This window comes from Hippocampus bargibanti, linkage group LG05 (assembly GCF_051943395.1).
Source record: "Hippocampus bargibanti isolate YZ-2025 linkage group LG05, ASM5194339v1, whole genome shotgun sequence".
Classification (NCBI taxonomy): Eukaryota; Metazoa; Chordata; class Actinopteri; order Syngnathiformes; family Syngnathidae; genus Hippocampus; species Hippocampus bargibanti.
In genome coordinates, this window is record NC_142738.1 from 381192 (window position 1) to 405263 (window position 24072).

A 24072-nucleotide genomic window follows, 5' to 3' on the forward strand; every position below is an offset into this window, starting at 1 on the left:
GAAAAATAGTGTCAAGGGTACAAAAATAAAAAGTAATTCTTGAAATGAATCTGCTTACCCCACTTGTGACGTCACGACGGCACAAAGAGGAACGTGTTTGTCTATACGCCGCCAAGTTGTTGTCATTTGCATATTTGCGCCATTTCAAAGCAGCCCAAAATTGCAAAACGTACGATACAAATTGAATGCAAGTGAAACAGCACCCTCTAAAGGTCATTTGTGGAAATACGTGTAGAACGAGCCAGGGGGTGAACATGTTTTGTTTTTATTGAACAAAATACGCCCATGCCTGTACATGGAAAGTACATACTGTACTCTTAATACATGGAGTCATTCGTTCTTCAGCACTTGCTGTACGCTCTTTGTGACATGAAGCAATTCTAGATGAAAGAGGAGAGGGTAGAATTTGTGAGTTTTTGAAAGTATTTTTGAACAAGTCGAAAAAGCAATCCGGAAACATTCAGCAAGTGCTCGAGGACCACAGACGCGGTTGGGACAAGCTGCTCCAGCGAAGGCAGGCGGGCGAGCCTCTCCTTGCTGAAACGCGATGAAAAAAATGGAACGCTCTCGCGACCCCTGCTGGAAAAGATGGAGAAGAACAAACGTGAGTCAAATCCCGTCAAAAATATCGACGGCGTCATGACGAACGATTCTCGTAAGCGGCCGACTTCTTCCCAAGTGTTTGAAGCACACGAGGCGACAAGCGCCTAGACGATTTCCAAATCGATCACAAACCACGATCGATCGATATGCAGATGATCCGCGCCAATAGTTCAATCGATATAAAGAGTGGGGTCGGACGCGCGCGCGGACGTGGAAACGCTCGCGCGTTCGCGAGCACTTTCGGTAGTTTCGCTGAGTTTACATCCGGGTCTTTTCCCTAGGCAATGGGAGTCGCAGCACCGCCGTTCCTTAGGCAAAGTGAAATAAATTCGCCGCACCGACACAAAAAAACTAGTCCGCTCGGGAAGACGTCTTTTCGCGTCCCGGTCGGGCCGATCGGCGCCGTCCGACGCACTTTCGGCAACGGCGTCGCCGACGTCGACGGTTCGGGGCGACCCAAAGCGACTTGACGGGGACGGACAAGTAGTTTTGGTCGGGCCTTCGCGTAGCTCCGCGGCGGAGCGATACGAGCTGCGCGCAGGCTGAGCTGAATGAGATTGAACAAGAGTTCTTGTTTTGTAGCTTCAGTTTGTGTCTTTTCTTAGCAATTTGCTTCAAACTACGTCCAAAATTGAGCAACCGAGTCAAGGCGCCGCGGAAGGAGCGAGCGGGACTCTTTGCGGGCTCTTGTTCCATCGCCGATCGGCTACTCGGGGATCTATCTCGAATTAATCTGGAGGAGGACCGCTGCTGAGTAAGTGCACGTCGAGCTTTCAAATGTTGCTAACTTTAATGTCGACCTCGCTCGCCCCGAGTTGAGTTGAAGCGCGTCCCGTGCTCGCCTGCGGCCTGCGGGCTCTTTTGGGGGAGGCCTCGTCGGGCTCTTTGCTGCCTCTTTGCGGCTTCTTGTCGGAGTTTTTGCGGACGAGGACGACGAGGAAGAGGCCGACACAAGTTGGACAGCCAGAGGCGGGCGGCTCCGTAGCCTCCGTAGCCTTCGCTCGCACCTCCGCGGCCGGCGGAGGGGGCCGCCTTTCTGCGGCCTCGGAGGCGCCCTCCCGCCGCCCGTCGGCGGTCGCGGTCTCGGGTGGGCTTCGGAGGGCGCTCCGGCCGCCCGGCCGGCCTGGCCGGCCTCCCCCCTCCGCTCTCCCGTCGCCTCTTCTTCACCTTTCGGGAGAACTTAGCCGCGTTAGCTTGCCAGGCTAACGCGGCGCTAGCCTTCGCTAGCTAGCGAGCGAGCGAGCTAACGTGAACGTTCACTTGTTCTCCGACCGTCGGGCGCCACCGTCGCTTTGGACCTTTCGGAACCGGTGAGGCTCCGAGGAACCCCCGCCGGAACCGACGTCGCTCGCGGCGGTGGCCCGGGCCGCTTCCGAAGCCGAGTTGGAGCATCCGGCGTCGCTTATAAAACGGAGTCGCTTATAAAACATTTATTGGAGCACTTGACTCGAGTGCTCGGAGCACAAAGTGAAACGTCCATTTTTAACGTGGTCGGTGTCGGCGGGCCGTCCTCGCGGTCCCGCCGACCTGACGTCCCATCCCGGCTACAATGACGCCGATTAGCCCGGCGGCGACCGGAGGCGACCGACCGCCGCTCACCTGCGCGCCCTTCGCGTTCACGAGTGTCGCTTTTGCAACTTTTCAACTTGGCAAGCCTTCAGTGGGCACGTTTTACTCGCCAGTTACTCCGAAAGTGGAAAGAACCGACTTATTATTATTTTTTTTTTTTGATCCAAGAGGAGTGAAACAATTCTGCTCGTGACGTCACTGCGTCTCCTCTTTGCAACCGACGTCACTAAAATAGAACGGAAAGCTTTTACGGTACCTTATGGTGCTGTTACAAAACAATGCTAATTAATAACTGTACTGTACAACTGTAGCACATCATACCCTTTGTCACTAATGAAGTTGGCGAGCAGCTCAAACATGATTAATATGCCTCAACAAGTTGAAGCATATTTGTGGATGTCATTTTCGATGCAGTTTTTTTAAAGCGTTTGATCTGACATCTGTATGAATCATCGATGACAGTGATGCTTGAGCTTATTAACTTAATTGATTCCCAGAAAGTGTGTGTAAGGCGAAAAGTTAGTTAAAGAAAATGTCCTGTGTAATAAAGTCGGTTTATTTACCTTTGTGATGGTAGTTGTCAATGGATGGTAGCAACGGTCGACTTAGCGTAATGGTACTGTGACAGCTTAGTCACATAAACCTCGTTGGTGTTTTTTGATGATCTTCTTCTGCTTGACCGTAATTTAGTTTTGTTTCCTCTTCGGTTTAACAGTAGCCTGTGATGGAGTCTTTTTCGGTCCCGTAATAGCAAAAGTACTCCACTTGATAGCAAACCACGTCTGCACTCAGAGGAGGTGTGGAAAACCAGTCCACCGTGGCGCTGTTGGACCGTGTGGTTTGGTGTTCATCCGCCGAAAACTAGTTGGTATGCCAAGATATGATATTCTGGCGAATTTAATGTGCGTAAGGCGAAAAGTTGGTAAACTAAAGCGTTCGACTGTATTGTTCAGTCACGGATTTGACTGGCTGGAGTGCGTTCCTACCACCTGCAAGTGTATTGACGATTCATTTGTAAGATGTTGATGTCTATAAATGGCCGCTATGTGCACCCTTTGTGCAGGGCAAGGCAGAGGGGCGGAGTCCAGTCCCACAGCCGGGTGGTGAGTCCCCATTTAGTCCATATTTAATAATAATAACAATACATTTCATTGATAGGCACCTTTCAAAATTCTCAAGGTCGCTTTACAGTCACACGATAAGTTTTTCTGTGGGTGAGCAGCGGTAGCCACACGCGCCAGTGTTCACGCAACCCGGAAGTAAATAGACACAAAGCTAGCTAGCCAACAAATATCTAGCCAGATAGCTAGCCACCTCGATAGCTATGCTTGTCTGTGACTGTAAAGTGTCCCTGAGAGCTTTGAAAGACGCTTGAAATAAAATGTATTATTTTTTTTATTATTATATAGCTGCTAGCTAGATAGTTAGCTAATAAACTGAGTCGCTATTAAATACACAGATAGAAAGCTAGCTCGTAGATAGCTAATATATAACCAACAGATAGCTAGCTAGGTCGCTAGCCACTTTGATAGCTATAGGTGACTGTAAAGTGTCTTTGAGAGCTTTGAAAGGCGCTTGAAATAAAATGGATTATTATTATTTTGACTAGCTGGCTGGGTGTCTATTGGTTAGCTGGCTATCTGTTAGCTAGCAGGCTGGCTATCTATTAGCTATCTAGTGGCTAGCTAGCTAGTTTTTTTTAATCTATTTGAGTTACTTGCGGGTTGAGTGACTTACTTGCCGCTGCTCACCCACAGAAAAACTGAACCTGTGACTGTAAAGTGACCTTGAGAGTTTTGAAAGGCGCTTAGAAATGAAAAGTTGTTGCGCGAGAGGTGAAATGTGTTGCAGTATTTGGCTGGACTTGTTGAGTGTCAACCATGATGTGTTTCTCCCAGCAGCACGTTCATGCTTCAGTTGGATGCTTTTCCCACCGGAGACGGCGTTCAGGTAGCGTCGCGTCAATCCTTTTATTTTGGCGGCGCCCCCTTTCAAACCGTTGCTCCCTTTTCCCGCTTCCAGGCTGATCCATCAGCTGAAAGACTGACTGCGTCAATGATGGAATTACAGACGTTGCAGGAGGCTTTGAAGGTGGAGATCCAGATCCATCAGGTGATGATCCCGCCTCCCTCGCTGTTGATTGTTGCCATATTCGTTGCCTTTGTTCTGCTGGCAGTCCCAAGCCCGGATAAATACAGAGGGTTGTGTCAGGAAGGGCATCCCACGTAAAAGCTTGGCCAAAAAAAAGGGAAGGGAACGAAGGGGAAAGCGCAAAGGAAAACAAGTTCTGTTGGTAGTTTGGGAACTTTTTGAGAAGCGGACAGGTTTTATGTATGGTACCAGACTGCTGTCGTGAAGTCTGTCTTAAAAATAAACAAACCAAAATAAAATATAGAAATAAATAAATACAAATATATATATATATATAAATAAATAAATAGTTGGATTGGATATACCTTTATTCGTCTTGCAGAGGAGAAATTGGCCTTTCACAGCATCAAAGTGATGAAAGGATGTGTTTTACTTTTTTTTTTTGGGGGGGGCGAGGGGTGGCAGCTGGAACAGATTAATCACATTTCTATTCATTCCAATGGTGAACTATGATTTGATACATGATACATTCTAACTCACAAGATGCTACCGTATTTTAATACTCCTCGGTGCTCAATAGCCAGTGAAAGATTGAACGCACGAAGCGGGAAAAGGCCAAAAAGCATCACTGAAGGCCCGTGACCTTTGACCCCATCGGGCGTCAATATCGGTCACCATTGCACTCGGTCTCAGGAGCGCTCGCTGACGGTGTGTTTTGTCGTCCGCAGAAACTGGTGGCCCAGATGAAGCGGGACCCTCAGGTAAGGTCACCAGAAGAAGCCATCATGTGACCCAAAGTTTCAAAAATAATAATAATAATAATAATAATAATAATCCCGCCCTCCTCCCGTGTTCTTCCGCAGAACGCAGATCTGAAGAAGCAACTCCATGAACTCCAAGCAAAGATCACGGCGCTGAGCGAGAAGCAGGTTGGTTCCCAGACAGAGTGTGTAAGGTGAAAAGTGTGTATCCCAAACATTAATTACCCACAGGAAACCATTCAAATGAGAATAATCCGTTCCCAGGTCCACATCAAACATCATTTTCTACTTTCTAATTTTCTAAGCCTTGAAAGTACACTAAATAGACCTTATTTTATGAATAATAAATGTGTTATTGTATTGTAATTAAAGAAATAAACTGTACTGTATAAGAAAGTCGTTTTATTGACCTTTGTGATGGTCGGTGATGGCTTGATGGAATGGAGTGGCCATCTTGAGGAATGATTTCTTGTAAGCTTTGGCAGCTTTCTCGTCAGAACTGGCTGCCTCACCATGACGAATGACACTATGAATCCCTGTACGACGCTTCAAGTTCTCGAACCATCCGTGGCTAGCCTTGAAATCATCAATGGATGACGAACTTCCAGGTTGCTTTGGACGATATCCGAGTGAAGTTGACGTGCTTTCTTTGCCATAATTGTACCTGGTTCCTCATCAATTGTGTTCTGTTTAGCTGGGTTGATAGCTTTTTCATCAAGTGTACAGATGGGTTTTTGTGCGGGTTATTTGTGGAGCCTGGCTGATGGGATATTTTAACCTTGCAGTCTACACTCTGCCTTTGAAACGAGTCCAAATTTCACTGTTTTCTATCCATTTTATTGCTCTCTGTCTGTCGTCTGCCTATCTATTTAATGTTTGCAGCTCTGTATTTCTGTAACACCCCCCCCCCCCCCCCCCCCTTCACTGCTGCGTTCTTGACCAATCACGTGCGGCAAAAAAAATGTCTGCTGCCATTTTCTTGTTAGGAGAACGGCCTCGATCACGAACGACGCATCACTCATTGTGGCGCTCCGTGTGTATCGCGAAAACCAGTTGGTGTGCCAAGATTAAATTTGCGTGAATTTAACGTTCGTAAGGCGAAAAGTTCGTTAGCCAAGGCGTTCGTAAGTGGAGGTATCGCCGTCCTTGAAAAAGATTTTGGGCTCTTTGAGTTTGTCGCTGGTTCCCTCGGAGACCAACGCAACGTGGAAATTGCCTGAAAAGGTCGCGCTAACATTGCGTCTGAAGAACACACTCCATACCGGGTGGCTCCTAATAACAGAAAAACAAAAAAACTACAATCCAATAATTTCCGAACGGGCGAGAATATTTAGCGTGACGACTTGTGCGTTTTCCACCGACAGAAAAAGGTGGTGGAGCAGCTGAGGAAAGAACTGCTGGTCAAGCAAGAACCGGAAAGCAAAGTGCAGCTGCAGGTCCACGCGCCTCCTGTAGGGGGCGATGTCAACAAGCCCGCCAACCTGATGCAGAGCCAACAGATTCCTGCCGCCCTGCAGCAGGTAACAAACACACATAAAAAAAAAAGATACATATGTGTGTGTGTGAATGTGGATATGTGTGTGTATGTATATCTATATGTATGTGTGTGTATACATACAGTAAAGTCTGGTTATATGGATAGTACTGCTTATTACGATACTATTTCTATGAACGCAAGGAGAAAATGTACATGCCGCACGATCGGATATATCGATAGTCCGGTTAGATCCATTTTTTTTTCTCACTCCTGAGATATAACGAGACTTTACTGTACGTACACAGACTAGCTAGCTAGTATATTTCCTGACTCAAATAGCTGGCTAACTAGCTGTATAGCTAACAGCCAGCTAGCTAGATGATGATCGACCCCCAGCCAAGTTTGATTTGTTTGCGCGACTGCGGCAGACGCTAACGGTGACGCCGGTCCTCACCGCCAAGACGTTACCGCTGGTGCTGAAAGCGGCCGGCGCGCCTTCCCTTCCCGCTTCCATCCTGCCTCAACGCCCGGCCACCGTCACCATGGTGACCGCCGCCCTCTCCAAGGGCGACGCCCACAACGCGCCCGTCAACCTGCAGGTGGCGGCCAAGCTCGGCGCTCACAGTTTGGAGCCGCTCAGGCTGCTTTCCAAAAACGCCGTGTTGGTACGAGGATCCGCCGTTTGTCGTCGGCGACAAACGGCGTGACCTGGACCCGCCTCGCCCCGTTTGTCCCCCTTAGGTCCGCCCGAAGTCCGCCCTGCCCGCCAACGTCCCCATCGCCCCCGCCCCTCCGCCGCCCATGATGGCGGCGCCGCAGCTCCTGCAGAGGCCCGTCATGCTGTCGCCGTCGCTTTCGTCGGCGGCGCCCATCCACCAGCTGCGCATCGTCAACGGGCAGCCTTGCGTCAAGACGGGCTCCGCCCCTTTGACGGGCATCGTCATCGCCCCCGCCTGCCTCGCCGGCCCCGCCCGGGCGCCCGACCCCGCCCTCGTCGCCGCCCCCGCCCGGCCCCTCCAGATCGGCGCCGTGACCGCCGAGCCCGAGGTAAGGTCGAGCCGCGCCCCCTTGGCCGCGTCACGTGACCTCTGGCCGTTTTCTCCCAGCGGCCCGTTAAATCGGCGGGCGGAGCCGAACGCAAGCTAGCCGGCGGGCTCCCCTCGTCGTCGACTCCGCCCCCGTCTCCGCCCCCCGTGCCCAAAAAGGAGGAGAGCCCGGAGGTAGGCGAGCCGAGGCATCGCCGTGGCGACGCGCCGCCATCGCCGCCGCTCTCATTTGCGGGATTTGTGCTTGTAGAAAGTGGCCTTCATGGTGTCTTTGGGCCTCGTCACGCACGACCACTTGGAAGGTGAGACTCCGCCCCCACCGTCTTTGGCCATGTGGGCGCTCGGCGGCCGCCATTTTGTCACGCGTGGCGACTCTTGGCAGAGATTCAGAACAAACGTCAGGAAAGGAAAAGGAGGACGACGGCCAACCCCGTTTACAGCGGCGCCGTGTTTGAGCCCGAGGTAAATTCCCGTCCGTCCGTCAAAAGGCACCGCTTTTCCTGTTTATTTTATTATATATATATATATATATATATATATATATATATATATATATATATATATATATATATTTTTTTTTTGGGGGGGGCGACAGGTCCCAAAATTGCCATTGTCACCTCACGCTTTTGCCCTTTTGTTTGTGCGTTTCAGAGGAAAAAGAGCGCCGTGAGTTACCTGAACAGCCCTTTGCACCTTGGGACCCGGAAGAGAGGTCGGTATACTCTGGCCGCGGCGACCGATCCGCCCCCGCCGCAAAGTGCGTGCGTGACCCACCGACTGACCGATCTACTGACCGACGCTGCCCTCCGTCTTCTAACCTCAAAATTCGACCGTCCAACTAGCTAGCTATCTATTTGCTATCATCTATCTAGCTAGTTATTAGCTCTTTTTCTGGCTAGCTATTAGCTATCTATCTATTTGCCATGTATTATCTGTCTAGCTGGCTATATCAGAAAACCTTTATTCGTCCCACAATGGGGAAATTTGCATATATTAGCTAGCTATCTATTAGCGATTTATCTGGCGAGCTATTAGCCATCTATTTGCGATCTATTATCTGTCTAGCTGGCTATATATTAGCTATCTAACTATTAGCTATTTTTCTGGCTAGCTATCTAGTTGGCTAGCTATTAGCTATCTATTTGCTATCATCTGTTTTGCTGGTTATATATTAGCTATCTATTAGCGATTTATCTGGCAAGCTATCTAGCTGGCTACCTATTAGCTAGCTTTCTATCTATTTGAGTTACTTCCGGGCTGAAGGCGTGTGTTGATGGGCTTAGAAATGAAATGTCGTATTATGATATGGCGTCGGCGCTAACGGCGGGTCCCACCCCTCCCCCACCCTCCCGTGTCTCTTAACACGCTAGCAGTTTCACTCCCTTTTCACTACTAACCCGCTTCGGAAGCCCCCGGCGAGGGGAGGGGGAGGGGCTTAACGGTCCAAATGCGTGCAATCGCCCGGCGAAAAGATGGATCGCGCGTCCACGTAGCGTAGCTTTCCCGCTAGCAGGTTCGATGCCCCGCCCCCCACCCCCTTGAGGATCTTCTTTCTCTTCTTTCTCGCATGACGGCGCCGCGCGCACTAACACTGTCTGTGCTTCTGACTCCTCCCCCTTCCTCCTCCTCCCGCCCCCTTTCCCCTCCCACCCCTCACGCTAGCCAACGACGACTCCCTTTCCAAGGTATGTCACGCAGATTGTTGTTGTTCTCCCCCCACCCCCCTCCTCCTCCATCTTTTTGTGTTTTCTTTTTTCTTTTTGTTGTTTTTTTTTTTGTCGGTCTTTGTCGTCTGTCTCATTCCACCCAGGTCGCCCACCCAAATACGTCGGCGTCCCGGAATTGGGCTGCCTCACCCCGACCTCCCCCTCCAGCCCCGCCCACCCCCTCCCCCTGCCCAGCCCCGCCTCCGGGGACGTAAGTAACCGCGGGGGGGCGGGGTCTCGCTCGTCTTGTCAATCATCCGCCCACATGTCATCATCAGATCGTCTTACAAAGTGAACAGCCCGTCGGCCAAAATGAAATCGGCGCGCCCCTCCCTGACTAAAAGCTCGACGGGCGGGCGAGGGGGGCGACTGATTGGTCCAATTCTTGCCCGCAGGGCGACATCCATGAGGACTTCTGCACTGTGTGCAGACGCAGTGGCCAGTTGCTCATGTGCGACACGTGTTCTCGTGTTTATCACCTGGACTGCCTGGAACCGCCCCTGAAAAGCATTCCTAAAGGCATGTGGATCTGTCCCAAATGCCAAGATCAGGTAACGCCCCCCCCCCCCTCTGACCCCGTGACCTCTGACCCCCCCGCCACGCCACACCCCCTTTTTTAGGCCTGTTCAACCCTTTGTAAGCATCCACGCCGCACGCTTGTACCGTTTGTCGCCGCCCATCCGCCCGCTTCCATCCGCAAACCCCGCCCCCGTCCGTGCGCAAACCCCGCCCCCTCTGACCTGACCAATGCCAGCTTCTCTCGGCAGATCCTCAAGAAAGACGAAGCCGTTCCGTGGCCCGGGACGCTGGCCATCGTCCACTCCTACATCGCCTACAAAGAAGGTGACCTCCGACCCCGAATCCTCGCGCGGCGCTAGGCTAGGCTACGGCTAGCTCATCTCATTGCCGCTCGTTTTGCGCAGCGAAAGAAGAAGAGAAGCAGAAGCTGATGAAGTGGAGCGCAGAACTGCGGCTGGAGCGCGAGCAGCTGGAGCAGCGAGTCAAGCAGCTCAGCAACTCCATCACGGTAAACCTTCATTGATTGATCGATCGATCGATCGATCGGTCCGTTTTGTCCTACTAGTCGGCTGAAAACTACACTACTGCTAATCAAATGGAGGGGGCGATTATGCTTGCGCAACTCGTCACGGGTAGTGCTAATAGGCCCGTTAAAGGTTAGCTCGTAGACCACGGGTGGCCAAGTCAAGGCGTGAGGGCCAAATTCGGCCCGCCGTTTCATTTTATTCGGCCCGCAAAAGCAAATCAAACTTTTGAAATTCCATGTTTCCTATTTAGCTAGCTAGAGAACGAGCGAGCTAGCGAACGGTCAGCTTGCTCGTTTGCTAGCTAGCCGACCCAACTTTGGAAAAAAAGAATCATTGTCCACAAAGTAGTCAACACAAATAGCGAGTGCTATCACGGCGATACCTATTAGCTATCTAGCTAGCTATTTTTAGCTAGCTGGCTAGCTCTCTATCCAGTAGAGTTAGTATTATTATTATCATTTGCTAGCTGTTTGTTATCTATTAGCTATGTGGCTATCTAGCTAGCTATCTGTTGGCTAACGATTGGCTAGCCAGCTAGCTCTCTATCCGGGCTGAGTGAACGTCGGCGCGTGTGGTTGCCGCTGCTCACCCGCAGAAAAACTGATGCTGTGTAAAGTGACCTTGAGAGTTTTTGAAAAGCGATTAGAAATACAATGTATTATTATTACCTAGCGAGCTAGCTAGCTAACTTGATCTATTGTACATCACCACATCACCCCTGTACTCCAGCAACTCCACTGGCTACCGGTTAAACATCGTATCGAATTCAAAATACTTCTGTTTACTTTCAAAGCCATCCATAACCTTGCTCCTCCCTATCTTTCTGACCTGCTTCAAATCTCTGTTCCCTCTCGGTCCCTCAGATCCTCATCCTCCCTTCACCTCTATGTGCCCTCTGCCCGTCTCACCACGATGGGATGCAGAGCTTTCAGCCGCTCTGCTCCCAAACTCTGGAATTCACTCCCACCCAACATCCGTAATATTGACTCCCTCCCTATTTTCAAGGCTCATCTCAAAACCCATTTGTTTAAAATTGCTTTCAATGTCTAATTCTCTCTATTTTATTATTTATCATTTTACTTATGGTTTTATTGTTATGTGCTGTGTTCTATTGTTTTTATTGTGAAGTGTCCTTGGGTGTTTTGAAAGGCGCTTGAAATAAAATGTATTATTATTATTATTATTTGAGTTATTCCGGGTTGAGTGAACGCTGGCGCGTGCGGCTGCCGCTGCTCGCCCACCGAAAAACGGGTCTGACCAGAGCTTGATATGCACCCCGGTGCAAGAAAAAAAGGAAGTCCACATTTTCGGCGAGTGAAGTTGGTTTGTTGACGTGCGGACTTTTTTATTTTATTTTGTGTGGCTCAGAAGTGCATGGAGAGCAAGAACGGCATCGTGGCCCGCCAGAAGGAGATGCAGACGTCCCTGGACAAAGTCAAACGTCTGGTGCGCCTCATCCAGGCCTTCAACTTCAAGCCGCCTGCTTCCGACGGACCGGTCCGGGAAGTCCAGGAAGCTCCGCCCCAAAGCGAGTCGGCGCCGCCCCAAATGGACCCCACGCCGCCCGAAGGGAACAAAGTAACAAAGACCGACCGAGCGGAGGAGCCGGCGGCGCAAAGGAGCGAGAACGTCACGGATGAGCGGGGAGGGGCTCTAACGGAAGCTCCCGTACGGGCGGCGGGGGACGGGACGGGCGCGGCGGCTTCCCCGGAGGCGCCCGCGCCGGCCGCCGCCAACGGTACGGGTGAGCTTCCGCCTTTGCTCGCCGCGGACGCCCCCGAGGACAAAATGTCCGCCGCCGACCCTGCGGCGGCGGCGGCGAGGGACATACGGGACATGAGCAACAGCAAAACCTCAGAACCCTCGCGACATTCTGTGCCAGCCGAGTGAGCGCCGCCGCCGCCGCCGAACATCAACCCGAAAAAAAGTTGCCAATGTGTGTAAAATGTCGTCTGTTTGCGTGGTATCGTCAGCCTGTTGTCGATGGTAGATAGCGGCGAGGGGGGCGGGGCCACTTCGCCAGACACGTTGTCATGGGAACGCTCGCAAAGGAGACTGAATCCATCTCGCCAAAGTGTGCCTGTCCCGCCCCCCGTCGAGGTCCTTCAAACAAAGAAGGGGAGGAAGCGTCGCTAGAGGTCCGGCCGGCGCTTTATCGGCACCCCAGCAAGAAAAACCAAAACGCAAACTCATTTGGGAATGGCGTTCTAACGTCATATTTTCAATTCCAGAATAAATTTGACAATGGCAGTGAATGAGTTAATGCATCCGTTAGCGCTAGCTGCTAACGTGAACTTTTTTATCCATTTCGGTGAGAGGAACGGTACACTAAGTAAGGCTCTATTAATCGCATGCTAACTATTTGCTATCTATTAGCTATATAGCCATCTAGCTAGCTATCTATTCACTAGCTGACTGGCTATCTAGCTAGGTATCTGTTGGCGAACAAATAGCTATTTGCTAGTAAATAGCTATCTATTCGCGAGCTAGCTAGCTTTCTATATATTTGAGTTACTTCCGGGTTGAGTGAACGCTGGCACGTGTGGCTGCCGCTGCTCACCCACAGAAAAACTTGTGCTGTGACTGTAAGGTGAGAGTTTTGAAAGGCGCTTAGAAATGAAATTTATTATTATAATTAGAGAAGGAGCACGACGGTGACATCATCGCCGTGGTGATCCAAAATGGCCGCCCGGAGCTCCCCCCCGCCCCCTAAAAGTGCCGCCACCTGTCCGTCACTTCTTTGTTTGAAGAATCCCGCCCCCCCGCACCTGTTCTACAGACTGTAGCCCCGCCCACCCATCTCGGCAGGCGTGGAAGGAGGCGGAGCCAGAGCGAAGTTGTTGTCGTGAGTCGTCATTGGTGTGTCCGTGTCATGTGCTTTTTTCTTTGGTTTCTTTTTTGTTTTTAGGACAATGTGTTCACGTCTTCCTGGTGTGTTGGGAAATAAGTGCTTTTTTGTGTTAAGCTCCGCCCCCCCCCCCAAAGCCCACCATCTTCAACTGCCAAACGCATCAAATGCGCCCCCTCGGGGGTGGGCGGAGCTAAAGTTTCCACTTAACGGCGACCTCCGCCCAAAAAAAAGCACAAGTTGGTTTCTGTGACGTCACTTGACTCCTCCCACTTTGGAGGAAGCACAAGAAGAGCCTGCAGGGGGCGCCCCCGCTCACTTCCCGCTTTGTTCCTCATTCACGTGCCTCTTTTGTTTTTCTACGTTCTTTTTTTTACGTCCACATTTGACTCGTGTCAGCCAATGAACATATCTCATAGTCATAACCCCGCCCCATGCTGTCCCGCCCCCTCGCCCATTCACTCCCCCAGTAGGTACCTCGAGTGCCTTCTTCGATTTGTCTCGACTTGCACTGTGACACGTGGACCCGCCCATTCACCTCATTGGCCGCTCAGTGTTTTACTGCCTTAAATGTTTTTTATTTTATTTTTATTTAATTTTTTTTTTTTTTTTTTTTAACCTGATCAACTCGCTCATTGAGGGGGTCAAAGGTTGCCAAGTCTGCCGGGTAGTCACGATGACAAAAGCCTAGGCGGTGATGCACTTTTTCACTTGAGCAGTATTATAACAAAAAAAGAATAATAATAATTCAGGTAACATCCGACTTACGACCGAGTTCCGTTCCGACCAAACGGTTGTAAGTCAAAACGGTCGTAAGTCAAAATCCATTAAAAATGTTGAATAGAGACTCAGAGGCTAAATGACTCGCAAACTCCCCCTTCTGGTGCAATCACGCGGTCGATTGCTGTGCGAGCGTGAGATGCTGGCTGGCTGGCCAAAATGGTCGTACGCCTTGCCTGCTTGCTAGCGCGCTGCGGTGCCAGGCATAGAATATTTTTTTTAAATAGGGCCATAAGTACGGTTGGTTGTAAGTTGAGCCGGTCGTAAATCGAACCGGTTGTAAATCGGATGTTGCCTGTAATTATAAATGTGACCTCCCCCTGCCTCACCCCCATCAATGCATGCCTTCTTATGCAAATTTTATACACAAGTTCATGATGCATTCCTGTTTTGTTTATTATCTTGGTCATTTTGGGATTTTTTTTAAATTTTTTTTTTTTGGGGGGGGGTAGGTTCGGAATGGGCGGAGCTGTCGTCTGAGTGGGCGGAGCAAAAAAGATTTTTAAAAAATGGCCCATTCATCCAAAGAACATATGACGCTTGCCTGCGTTGCTCAAAAAGTCAAGTGTCCATTTTTGAAAAAAAAGCGTCTCGTCATGACTGTGGCCTTCGAGTGTTGTCCTCACGTGACCCCGTGACCCCTACACACTTTTTTTTTAATCCATGTGCTCAGACGCATTGTAGCGCTCCAAATAAAGAACAAGTGTACATGGGGAATCTTTGTATAATTGTTTGTATTTTTTCATAATTTTGGAAAGGAATGTGTTTATTTTTTTGGGACTTGCGTTCCACACGTGTCTTCTGTTGGCCATGTTGCTGGGATTCTTACCTCTGTATTGAGCCTCCTCCTCTTCTTCTTGTGATGATGATGATGATGATGCAGTGTTTCACTAAATACTGTTGCTAGGTTACAGGATGGCACCAGCCACCACTAGGAGCATTTGATCAATTTCTATTTATTTATTTTATCAGTTTGCTAATAAATCCTCAAAACCATCACTTTTTGTCTTTGTATTTTTGCTGGACAACAATATGCAGTATATAGAAAATCTGATCCTATGACTAAAGTGACAGAGTTTTGAAAGGCATTTAGAAATGAAATGGATTATATATATACATATGTGTGTATATATATATATACACAGTAAAGTCTCGTTATATCGATATTCAAGGGAGTCCGAAAAAATATCGATATAACCGGGACTATCGATATATCCGACCCTGTTTGCATGTAATTTTCTCCGTGCGTGCATATAAATAGTATCGATATAACCGGGACTATCGATATATCCCATATCGATATAACGAGACTTTACTGTACATATATACAGTCCAACTCCAGCCCGCACGGGATGCCTCTGGAATTTAGGACGCTGAGCGCTTTACACCGCCAGGGGGCGCTGCGGCTTCATACCGGCAGTTTCCGGGCGCTCCCTGAGCGCCCGAAAGAGAGCCGAAGCTACTAGCCAATGGGAGATCAACACGGAAACGCTTTCGGGTATGTTCGTGTCGGCTTCTTTAAAAAAGAACTTTTTACATTTTGTTTTAGTTATAATAATAATAATAACATTCATTGATAAGCGCCTTTTAAAACTCGAAAGGACACTTTGTAGTCACGGGATAAGCGTTCACTCAACCCGGAAGTAACTGGAATCTAAAATGGCTGATCGGCACAATAACATTCAAATCAAGTCAAATTAGTCACCATTTGATGACAATGCTCTCAACTTATTTTGTGTTGGTGAGGTGCGAGCCGATTTATGGCTCAAAACGTTTTCAGGTTACATTGATAAAGACGTTTTTGACTGGGACAATAGAACACGGGGGATAAGAATATTTAAAAGCAACCGACACCATTTTTTATTTGCTTTCCTAACTGACATCAGACGTCATCAAACGTTTGATAGCATCTAAAATAACCAAAACACACAGGATATTTTAGTCAAATGCAAAACACCAATACAAATGACTGAAAGTGGCCCAAAACTGCAACAAAATGAGCTCAGAACTGGAGAGATTCAGAAAGTGCCGCCCCAAATTTGTGAGGTCACAGGAGGAAACTCCTTCACAAACTGCCTTGCTCAGAATCAAAAGAATGGCTTCAGATTGGGAGAAGATCCTTTCTTGATACTCATCCACTTGTGAATATGATTCAAATAGTTCTGAAGAGGAAAGCATAAATGTTTGCCATCGATTGAAGAAGTCCTTCCGTATCAATTCTGAGCCGTGTAAGCAAAGCGCCGAAATTGGCATATGAAGCATATATGAAGCTCCGTGAAGAAGCAATATCGCATTAACTTGCGTGATATGTGGCATATGAAGACATGAATAACAAATAATAAGCTACAAGATGTCAATGCAGATTGTTTAATGGTTGTGCATGCAAAACGTTGTTTAAACTTTCAAGATGAAGAGTTACGAACGTGGGTATGAATGAATGACAGCGGTTAGCCATCGCTAACTCCGGTTAGCTCCTTGTTCCAGCAGCCGAATGTTTGTCCCATAGCTTTGCTCCACTATTATGACGATTGCTCTCTTTCACCACTGGAAGCAACTTTCTACCCATCGTCAGACTGGCTGAGATGACGACAGCGGTTATCCGGGTGTCGGTTGTCCTTTAAATCGTTATAAAAAAGTTCTGAATAATTTTTCTAAATGACCCAAAAATAATAATAAATTCAAATTCTAAAATAAAAGTGGTCTAAAAAAATTGAAATAAAACAACAATGTAAAATAACGGTCATAAATGTTTTGTCTTGAATAAAGAAAAATATATTCATAAAAAAACGTACAACATTTTTAAAAGCATGGTCGCATGTTTATTATTATTATATATCTGTTAGCTATGTAGCTGGCTAGCTTTCTAGCTAGCTAGGTCACAGAATTTACTTGACGTTTGGATGAAAATGACTTAAAGCTAGCTAGCAATTTGCTATCTATTAGCTGGCTCGCAAGCTATCTAGCTGTGTATCTGTTAGCTATATAGCTAGCTATACGTCTGTGTTAGCTCTCAGTCGTACAGGAATGGTCCATCGATGAAAAGGTTGCTTCAGCCGTCATCTGTACTTCTTGGAAGGTGTTGGACGTTTCGCTTCTTATCCAAGAAGCTTCGTCTTATATAGCTAGCTAGCCTTCTAGCTAGCTAGCTAGCCTTCTAGCTAGCTAGCTAGCTAGACGAGACGCTGCATAAATGGATCCAAAAATGTCAAAAGGCCCGACAAAGTCACCTGCAAGAAAGCAGAAAATAGGGGATGTCACTTGAAAGCGAAGACAGGAAAAGGGGAGGTGGGCGGGGGCAAACAGGACGCCGGCCGGATGTTCCCTTGAGGAAGCGACCCGCAGGAACAATAGCGCCGGTAGGATGGGGGGGTGTTACGTTGGACGCCAGATGTGGCCTTCGGGACTTCACTTGGACACCTGTGAACTAAGGGATTAGACAGCTAGCCGAATAGAAAGAAAGCCAGGTGGCTAGCTTGATCGCTAGCTAACTCGCTGGCTTGATGGATGAGCATGGAATCGCAAAAGTGTAATATGCCTTCGTGGGCCGACAAAAATGATGTGGCGGGCCAGATTTGGCCCCCGGGCCTTGACTTGGACACCTGTGCTCTAAATGGTCCCCGTGAGTCCAAATGTTGGTCTGTCTCCGTGTGCCCTGCGACTGGCTTGCAACCGGTTCAGGGTGTCCCCCACCCACCCAAGGTAAACTGTAAAAGGTGCGTTTCCACGCACAAACCTGTAATTGACGTCAAACAAAGTGGAGTCGTCCTCGTCGTCGTTTTCGTCGTTGAGGGGGGCCATCTCCACGCGCTCCGCCGGGGTCGTGATGATGTCATATTTGCGCGGTTTCCTGATTCGTCGCCCAGATCTGTCCCCCCCCCCAAAAAAAAAAAAAAATAAGAATAAAGTGATTTCTAAGCGCCTTTCAAAACCTTCAAGGTCACTTTAGAGTCACAGGATCCGTTTTTTTTTCCTGTGGGTAAGTAGCGGCAGCCACACGCGCCAGCGTTCACTCAACCCAGAAGTGACTCAAATAGATAGCTAGCTAGCTAGCGAATAGATAGCTCATAGCAGCTAGCGAATAGATAGCTAATAGCCAGCTAGCGATTAGATAGCTAATAGCCAGCCAGCGAATAGATAGCTAACAGCCAGCTACTGCCGCTAGATAGATAGATAGATAGATAGATAGATAGATAGATAGATAGATAGATAGATAGATAGATAGATAGATAGATAGGTAGATAGATAGATAGATAGCTATTTAAAATTGCATTTTTTGTGTAGCTCTCTCTCTCTCTTTTCTGTTTATAATAGAATATTTTATTTATTGTATTCTATTTGTGATTGTATTTTATTTATTATAGTACCTATGCTTGTCTGTGACTGTAAAATGTCCTTGAGAGCTTTGAAAAACGCTTAAAATGTAATGTATTATTATTATTATTATTACTATTATTGATGTGTATTTTAGGGTTCTTTCATACAAACTAAAGTCTCTATAGCTATTGCTGCTTCTCCCTATCGATCTACGTATTTGCTGTCTAGCTAGGTAGCTAGCTATCGATTAGCGATCTATGCGCTATCTATACACTATCCATCTATCTCGCTTTTTTTGTTTTTATGCTTTTTTAAAAAAATACATATGGATTTTTTTCTGACTATACATACGTATCGGTGTTTTTTAGTGAAGAGCAAACGTCGATGCCACTACCTGAGCACTTTGAAGAGCAGGCATGTGACGAGAGCGCCGCTCACCGCGCACGTGAGAATGACGACGACTTTGAGCGTCGGCAGGGGCGTCATGACGGACGAGGTCGGAGAACCGACGGCCGCCGCCCCGGTGCCGTTGTTGGGACCGCCGTGGCCGCCGTCATCGGGTTGGAGGCCGACGGCCACCGACGTCGCGTTCGTCAGCGAAACCGGAGAGGAAAACAGACTTCGTGGCTCGCCGCCGGCTCTCCAAAACGTCGCCACCAGCAAAGTAAGGGCGAAATAAAAAGTCGCCATTGAGCCGAAACGGAAAACAGATGCTTGGTCCTCACACCCCCTTAAAAAAAACCTCATATTCAGATACGCAACGACAGCTGTCACATTATTAGGATTGACGCCCCCCCCTCCCTCGCCCCTATTTTACACAATGAAAACAATTGGGGACACTAAATAACATCTCGGCTAGAATCCATCTTTAAAATGAATTGAAATATGAATTTGAATGTGATCCCGAGAAGCGGTCGCCGGTTCCCTTGCGGTCGAATTAGGAGATTGGGATTAGCCACCTCCTCCGGAAACGCTCAATAGACACGCCCTCTTAGCTCCTCGCGTGTGACGTAGACATTCAGTGACGCCTTCAAAATACACTCGGAATCGCCACCGTCGGCGACCAACGTCACCGATTCCTTCGGCAGTTTCGGAACCAAAGATTTCATCTTTTTAAAGAAACGTGACCATTTCCGTCACTTAGATCCCCTTACAAATTAAAACTCGGTCCGCCACCAAACAAAAAAAAGTTACATTATCATTTGAATTTAAATATAAAAAAGGATAGTGTCCGATTTTTCGTATTCACCACTGACGTCACAGCTTCGATCACACCGAAGACAAAATTAACGACGCGGTCCCTTAATAATAATAATAATAAATAATAATAATAATAATCATAATAATCATAATACATTTCATTTCTAAGCGCCTTTCAAAACTCTCAAGGTCACTTTACAGTCACAGGATCAGTTTTTCTGTGGGTGAGCAGCGGCAGACACATGCGCCAGCGTTCACTCAACCCGGAAGTAAATAGATAGTGAGCTAGCTAGCCAGCCAATAGATAGCCAACAGATAGATAGCTAGATAGCTAGCCAATTATTATTATTATTATTATTATTATTATTATTATTATTATTATTATTATTATTATTATTATTATTATTAGTAGTAGTAGTAGTAGTAGTAGTAGTAATAATAGTCGTAGTATTAGCTATTAACTATCTATTGGCTTGCTAGTGAGCTTTCTATCTATCTATTTTACTATTCTATTTGAGTTACTTCCGGGTTGAGTGAACGCTGGTGTTTGTGGCTGCCACTGCTCACCCACAGAAAAACTTTTCCTGTGACTGTAAAGTGACGTTGACAGTTTTGAAAGGCGCTTATAAATGAAATGAGTTATTATTCTTATTAATACGTAGTAGTAGTAGTTAGTCTTCGCATGTGTTGGTTGTGTTTTAGTGAAAGGAGCCCAGCAGGTGGCAGCCGAAAACAACTGCAGATGTCTTTTCCCCGCCCCCTTCTGCAATCTGCTTTTGGCTTTTCCATCGAAGCGTCGTTGTTGTGTTTCAACTTCAACATGCAGCATTTTCGAAAAGGGACACATTGCTGCCGAATGTGCACGTTAACCCCTCCGCCCCCCTAGCGACTCTCCTTGTGAGTCGTTTCCTGTAATAGGAAGCCACCTTTGCTTCAGGGGGAACTGCTAGCTAGCTAGCTAGCGATCGAACAGTGTTGACCTTTGTACAAACAGCGATTTAGCGACGACGTTTCACCATTGAAAAGATGTCGAACCTAATTGAAGAAAACTTCCTTGTGTGACGTAACCCGACACGCCATCTTGTCACGACAGGCTGTTTGAGTGTGAATCATCGGTGAAGTGGTGAAATATTTCTGTTGTGTGAAATGTCTCCCGTCAGTTTGCAAATGAACATTTGGCATGACGCCTAAGATGTGACGAGAAACCGCGAGATCTGCATTGTTAATTGACGGCTAGAAAACACACTTTGTCACGAAGTTTTTTTGATCACGACACATTTCATGGACTGATACAAGCCACAGTGGATAGTGTCCTGAACAGCTTTGAAATGTCCTTATGAATAAAATGTATTATTATTAGTCGTAGTAGTAGTATTAGAATTATCGGTCGTATTAGTGCTTGTAATGGCACTTATAAATGAAATGTATTATTATTATCATTTTCTATGTATTTGCTATCTATTAGCTATTTGGCTAGCTATTTACTATCTAGCTGGCTGGCCATCTAGCTAGGTATCCGTTGGCTATCGATTGGCTAGCTAGCTAGCTTTCTATCTGAGTTACTTCCGGGTTGAGTGAAGGCTATCTATTACCTATTTATTAACTATCCCTGAGCTAGCTTTCTATTTATTTGAGTTATTCCGGGTTGAGTGAACGCTGGCGCATGTGGCTGCCGCTGCTCAACCGCAGAAAAACTGTAACTGTAAAGTGACCTTGAGTGTTTTGAAAGGTGCTTATAAAGGAAATGCATTATTATTATAATACTGTATTAGCTATCTATTAGCTAGCTTCTCATCTATTTGAGTTACTTCAAGGTTGAGTGAAGGCTGGCGCGTGTGGCTGCCGCTGCTCAACTTCAGAATAATTTATCCTTTGACTGAAATGGATTATTATTATTATTATTGTATTACTTATGACCGCCATCGCTTTACATCAGCAGCCATTGTTCGATAATAATAATAATAAATAATAATACATTTCATTTCTAAGCGCCTTTCAAAACTCTCAGGTCACTTTACAGTCACAGGGCAAGTTTTTTCTGTGGATGAGCAGCGGCAGCCACACGCGCCAGCGTTCAATCAACCCGGAAGCTAGCCAGCTAATAGCTAGTTAATATCTAGCTATCTAGACAGATAGCGAATAGCTAACTAGCTAACCAGCTAATTAGTCAGATAGCTAATAGACAGCAAATAGATAGCTAGCTAGTTAGCTAAATTGTTGGTGATCATCATTTTAGAAAAAAAAACACTTTATTTTGTTTATTTTCACACCGAGGAGGCTGGACAAAATGATGGGATGGCTCGTCCATCAATCAGAAATAAATAAGGTGGTGATGGTGTGCGTTGGGAAACGGCGAGGAGGAAAGGGTGGGTGCAAAAAGATGACATAGATCGGCACTTGGAAACAAAAAGATCCAAGAGTTCAACACGGCTGCTACTTTAAAAAAAAATAAGGAAGAAAAATCAGGTTTTTGAACAAGACAACATGCTAGTAACGTTAGCGACATTTAGCAATTGCTGACTTCCTCTTTCAAAGCGGTTTGCCTGGCCACTGTGTGTTCTTTTCCAAGGAGGAAAGCCATTTAGACAGCCCACCAAGGCGGGCCGGTGCTGTTGCCAGGCAAAAGATGATTTTTTTTTTTTTTGTTGCAGAACCTGCCCTCCCCCCTCTACCTCCTTTATGCAGTGTGCATGCGCTGCGGCATGGAAACATCTCATTGGCTAGCAACGGGGCGGAGTGCATACCGCAGGCTCTACAGAGCCGACAACAAATACTGCATTGATCCAAAAGCCACTTTGCAAGGTTTTGGGTGGCGCACTTGGAATTTGCCGACAAAATTAGCTTCACGTAGCCATGATCTGAATACTATTCCATGGCAGTCTAAAAAGAGGAATTCTGTTAAGATTTTGACATTAATAATAATAATAATCCATTTTATTTCTAAGCGCCTTTCAAAACTCTCAAGGTCACTTACAGTACCACGATAAGCTTTTCTGTGGGTGAGCAGCAATAATAATAATAATAATAGGGCGTCCCGGTAGTCAAGTGGTTAGCACACCGGCCTCACAGTGCAGAGGTTGCCAGTTCGCGTCCCGATCCGGCCTCCCTGTGTGGAGTTTGCATGTTCTCCCAGGCCCGCGTAGGTTTTCTCCCACACTCCAAAAACTGCTTTATGTAACAAAGAGGGTACAGAAAGTGCTTAAGAATGAATGTCTCTCTGTGTCTTTGTGTTGTCATGTTATTTGTTATTTAGTTTTTTTTTTTTTGTTCTTTTGACTTCAAGACGGCGCCGCGAGAGTGGCTGCCTTTCCAGCAGCACCTGTGTTTTGCTTTTCTACTTTCATTTCTTTCATAACTTTGCTGCTGTGAAATGTAAATTTCTCCACTGCGAGACTATTAAAGGCAAATCCAATCCAATCCAATCCAATCCAAACATGCATGGCAGGCAGATTGACAACTCCAAATTGTCCCTAGGTGTGAGTGTGAGAGTGACTGTCGTCTGTCTTTGTGTGCCCTGCGATTGGCTGGCAACCAATTCAGGGTGTCCCCCGCCTCGTGCCCGGACACAGCTGAGATAGGCTCCAGCAACCCCCGCGACCCTAATGAGGAATAAGCTCTACGGAAAATGGATGGATAATAATAATCCATTTCATTTCTAAGCGCCTTTAAAAACTCTCAAGGTTACTTCACAGTCACAGGATAGAGTCGCTCATAGATAGCTACCCAGCCAGCCAGATAGCTAGATAGCTAAACGATAGTCTGTTGTATCCCCGCCAATTTTGAGAGTTTTGGGGGATTGGATTGGATTGGATATGCCTTTATTAGTCTCACAGTGGAGAAATTTACATTTCACAGCAGCAAAGTGATGAAAGGAATGAAAGTAGAAAAACAAAAATACATGAGCTGCTGGAAAGGCAGCCACTCTCGCGGCGCCGTCTTGAAGTCAAAAGAACAAAAAAAAAACTAAATAACAAATAATATGACAGCATAGAGACAATATGACCAAACAAAGACACAGAGAGACATTCATTCTTCAGGACTTGCTGTACCCTCTTTGTGATGACATGAAGCAGTTCTAGATGAAAGATACAGACATAAATCAATCAATGTGTATTGTACTGTATTTTTGCCTGCTTCATGTCAGAAAGAGGGTACAGAGAGTGCTGAAGAATGAATGACTATGTCTTTGTGTTGTCATATTATTTATTTAGTTTTTTTTACTTCAAAATGGCGCAGAGAGTGGCTGCCTTTCCAGCAGCTCCTGTATTTTGTTTTTCTACTTCTTTCTTTCCTTTACTCTTCCTTTCATCACTTTGCTGCTGCTGTCCGAATACGACAACGAGAAACGGGGAAAAAATTGTTTAAAGTTTTCACTCTTTTTGCTAACACTACAGTTTATAAAGGTAAGGAAAGGAGTAGGTTGTATTTTCATAACTCATAGAAGTGGTAGAATATATATTTTTCTCCATAAGTGCCAAGTTTCAAGCAAAAAGAAGCATTATCATCTATATTTCTAGAGCTCTTTATTATTTTCTTTCCTAGTATTCAGTGACAGCCATTTTGGATTTCTGACCAAAATATGCCTGCATTCGATTGTTGATATTTGCTCATTCATATTTTGAATCTTTTCT

General features: G+C 46.9%; 2 protein-coding genes across 3 annotated transcripts; one reads left to right on the top strand and one right to left on the bottom strand.

The window, feature by feature from the left end:
* Positions 1–3217: 3217 nt before the first annotated feature.
* Positions 3218–14926, top strand: phf21ab (PHD finger protein 21Ab). Its single transcript, XM_088996534.1, is given in 18 exon segments — positions 3218–3275; positions 4074–4122; positions 4195–4284; positions 4992–5024; positions 5127–5192; positions 6389–6544; positions 6930–7166; positions 7243–7548; positions 7608–7721; positions 7798–7849; positions 7930–8009; positions 8199–8259; positions 9210–9307; positions 9309–9464; positions 9649–9804; positions 10021–10096; positions 10177–10280; positions 11668–14926. Coding segments are annotated over 17 exon segments (2349 nt in total). The 5' UTR covers positions 3218–3275; positions 4074–4080; the 3' UTR covers positions 12190–14926.
* Positions 14927–16280: 1354 nt separating this feature from the next.
* On the bottom strand, positions 16281–19504 carry fam174b (family with sequence similarity 174 member B). Of its 2 annotated transcripts, XR_016114993.1 has the most exons (4): positions 18636–19504; positions 17661–17792; positions 17095–17154; positions 16281–17046 (listed from the first exon to the last, which is right to left on the bottom strand). XR_016114993.1 is itself a non-coding variant. In XM_088996536.1 (3 exons), the coding sequence occupies exons 1-3, from the start codon at positions 18986–18988 to the stop codon at positions 17151–17153; spliced, it is 489 nt and encodes a 162-aa protein (XP_088852662.1). In that variant the 5' UTR covers positions 18989–19499; the 3' UTR covers positions 16281–17150. The 2 variants fall into 2 exon arrangements, 1 of the variants encoding a protein (XP_088852662.1); XM_088996536.1 differs by having other exon boundaries at positions 16281–17154; positions 18636–19499.
* Positions 19505–24072: the final 4568 nt, after the last annotated feature.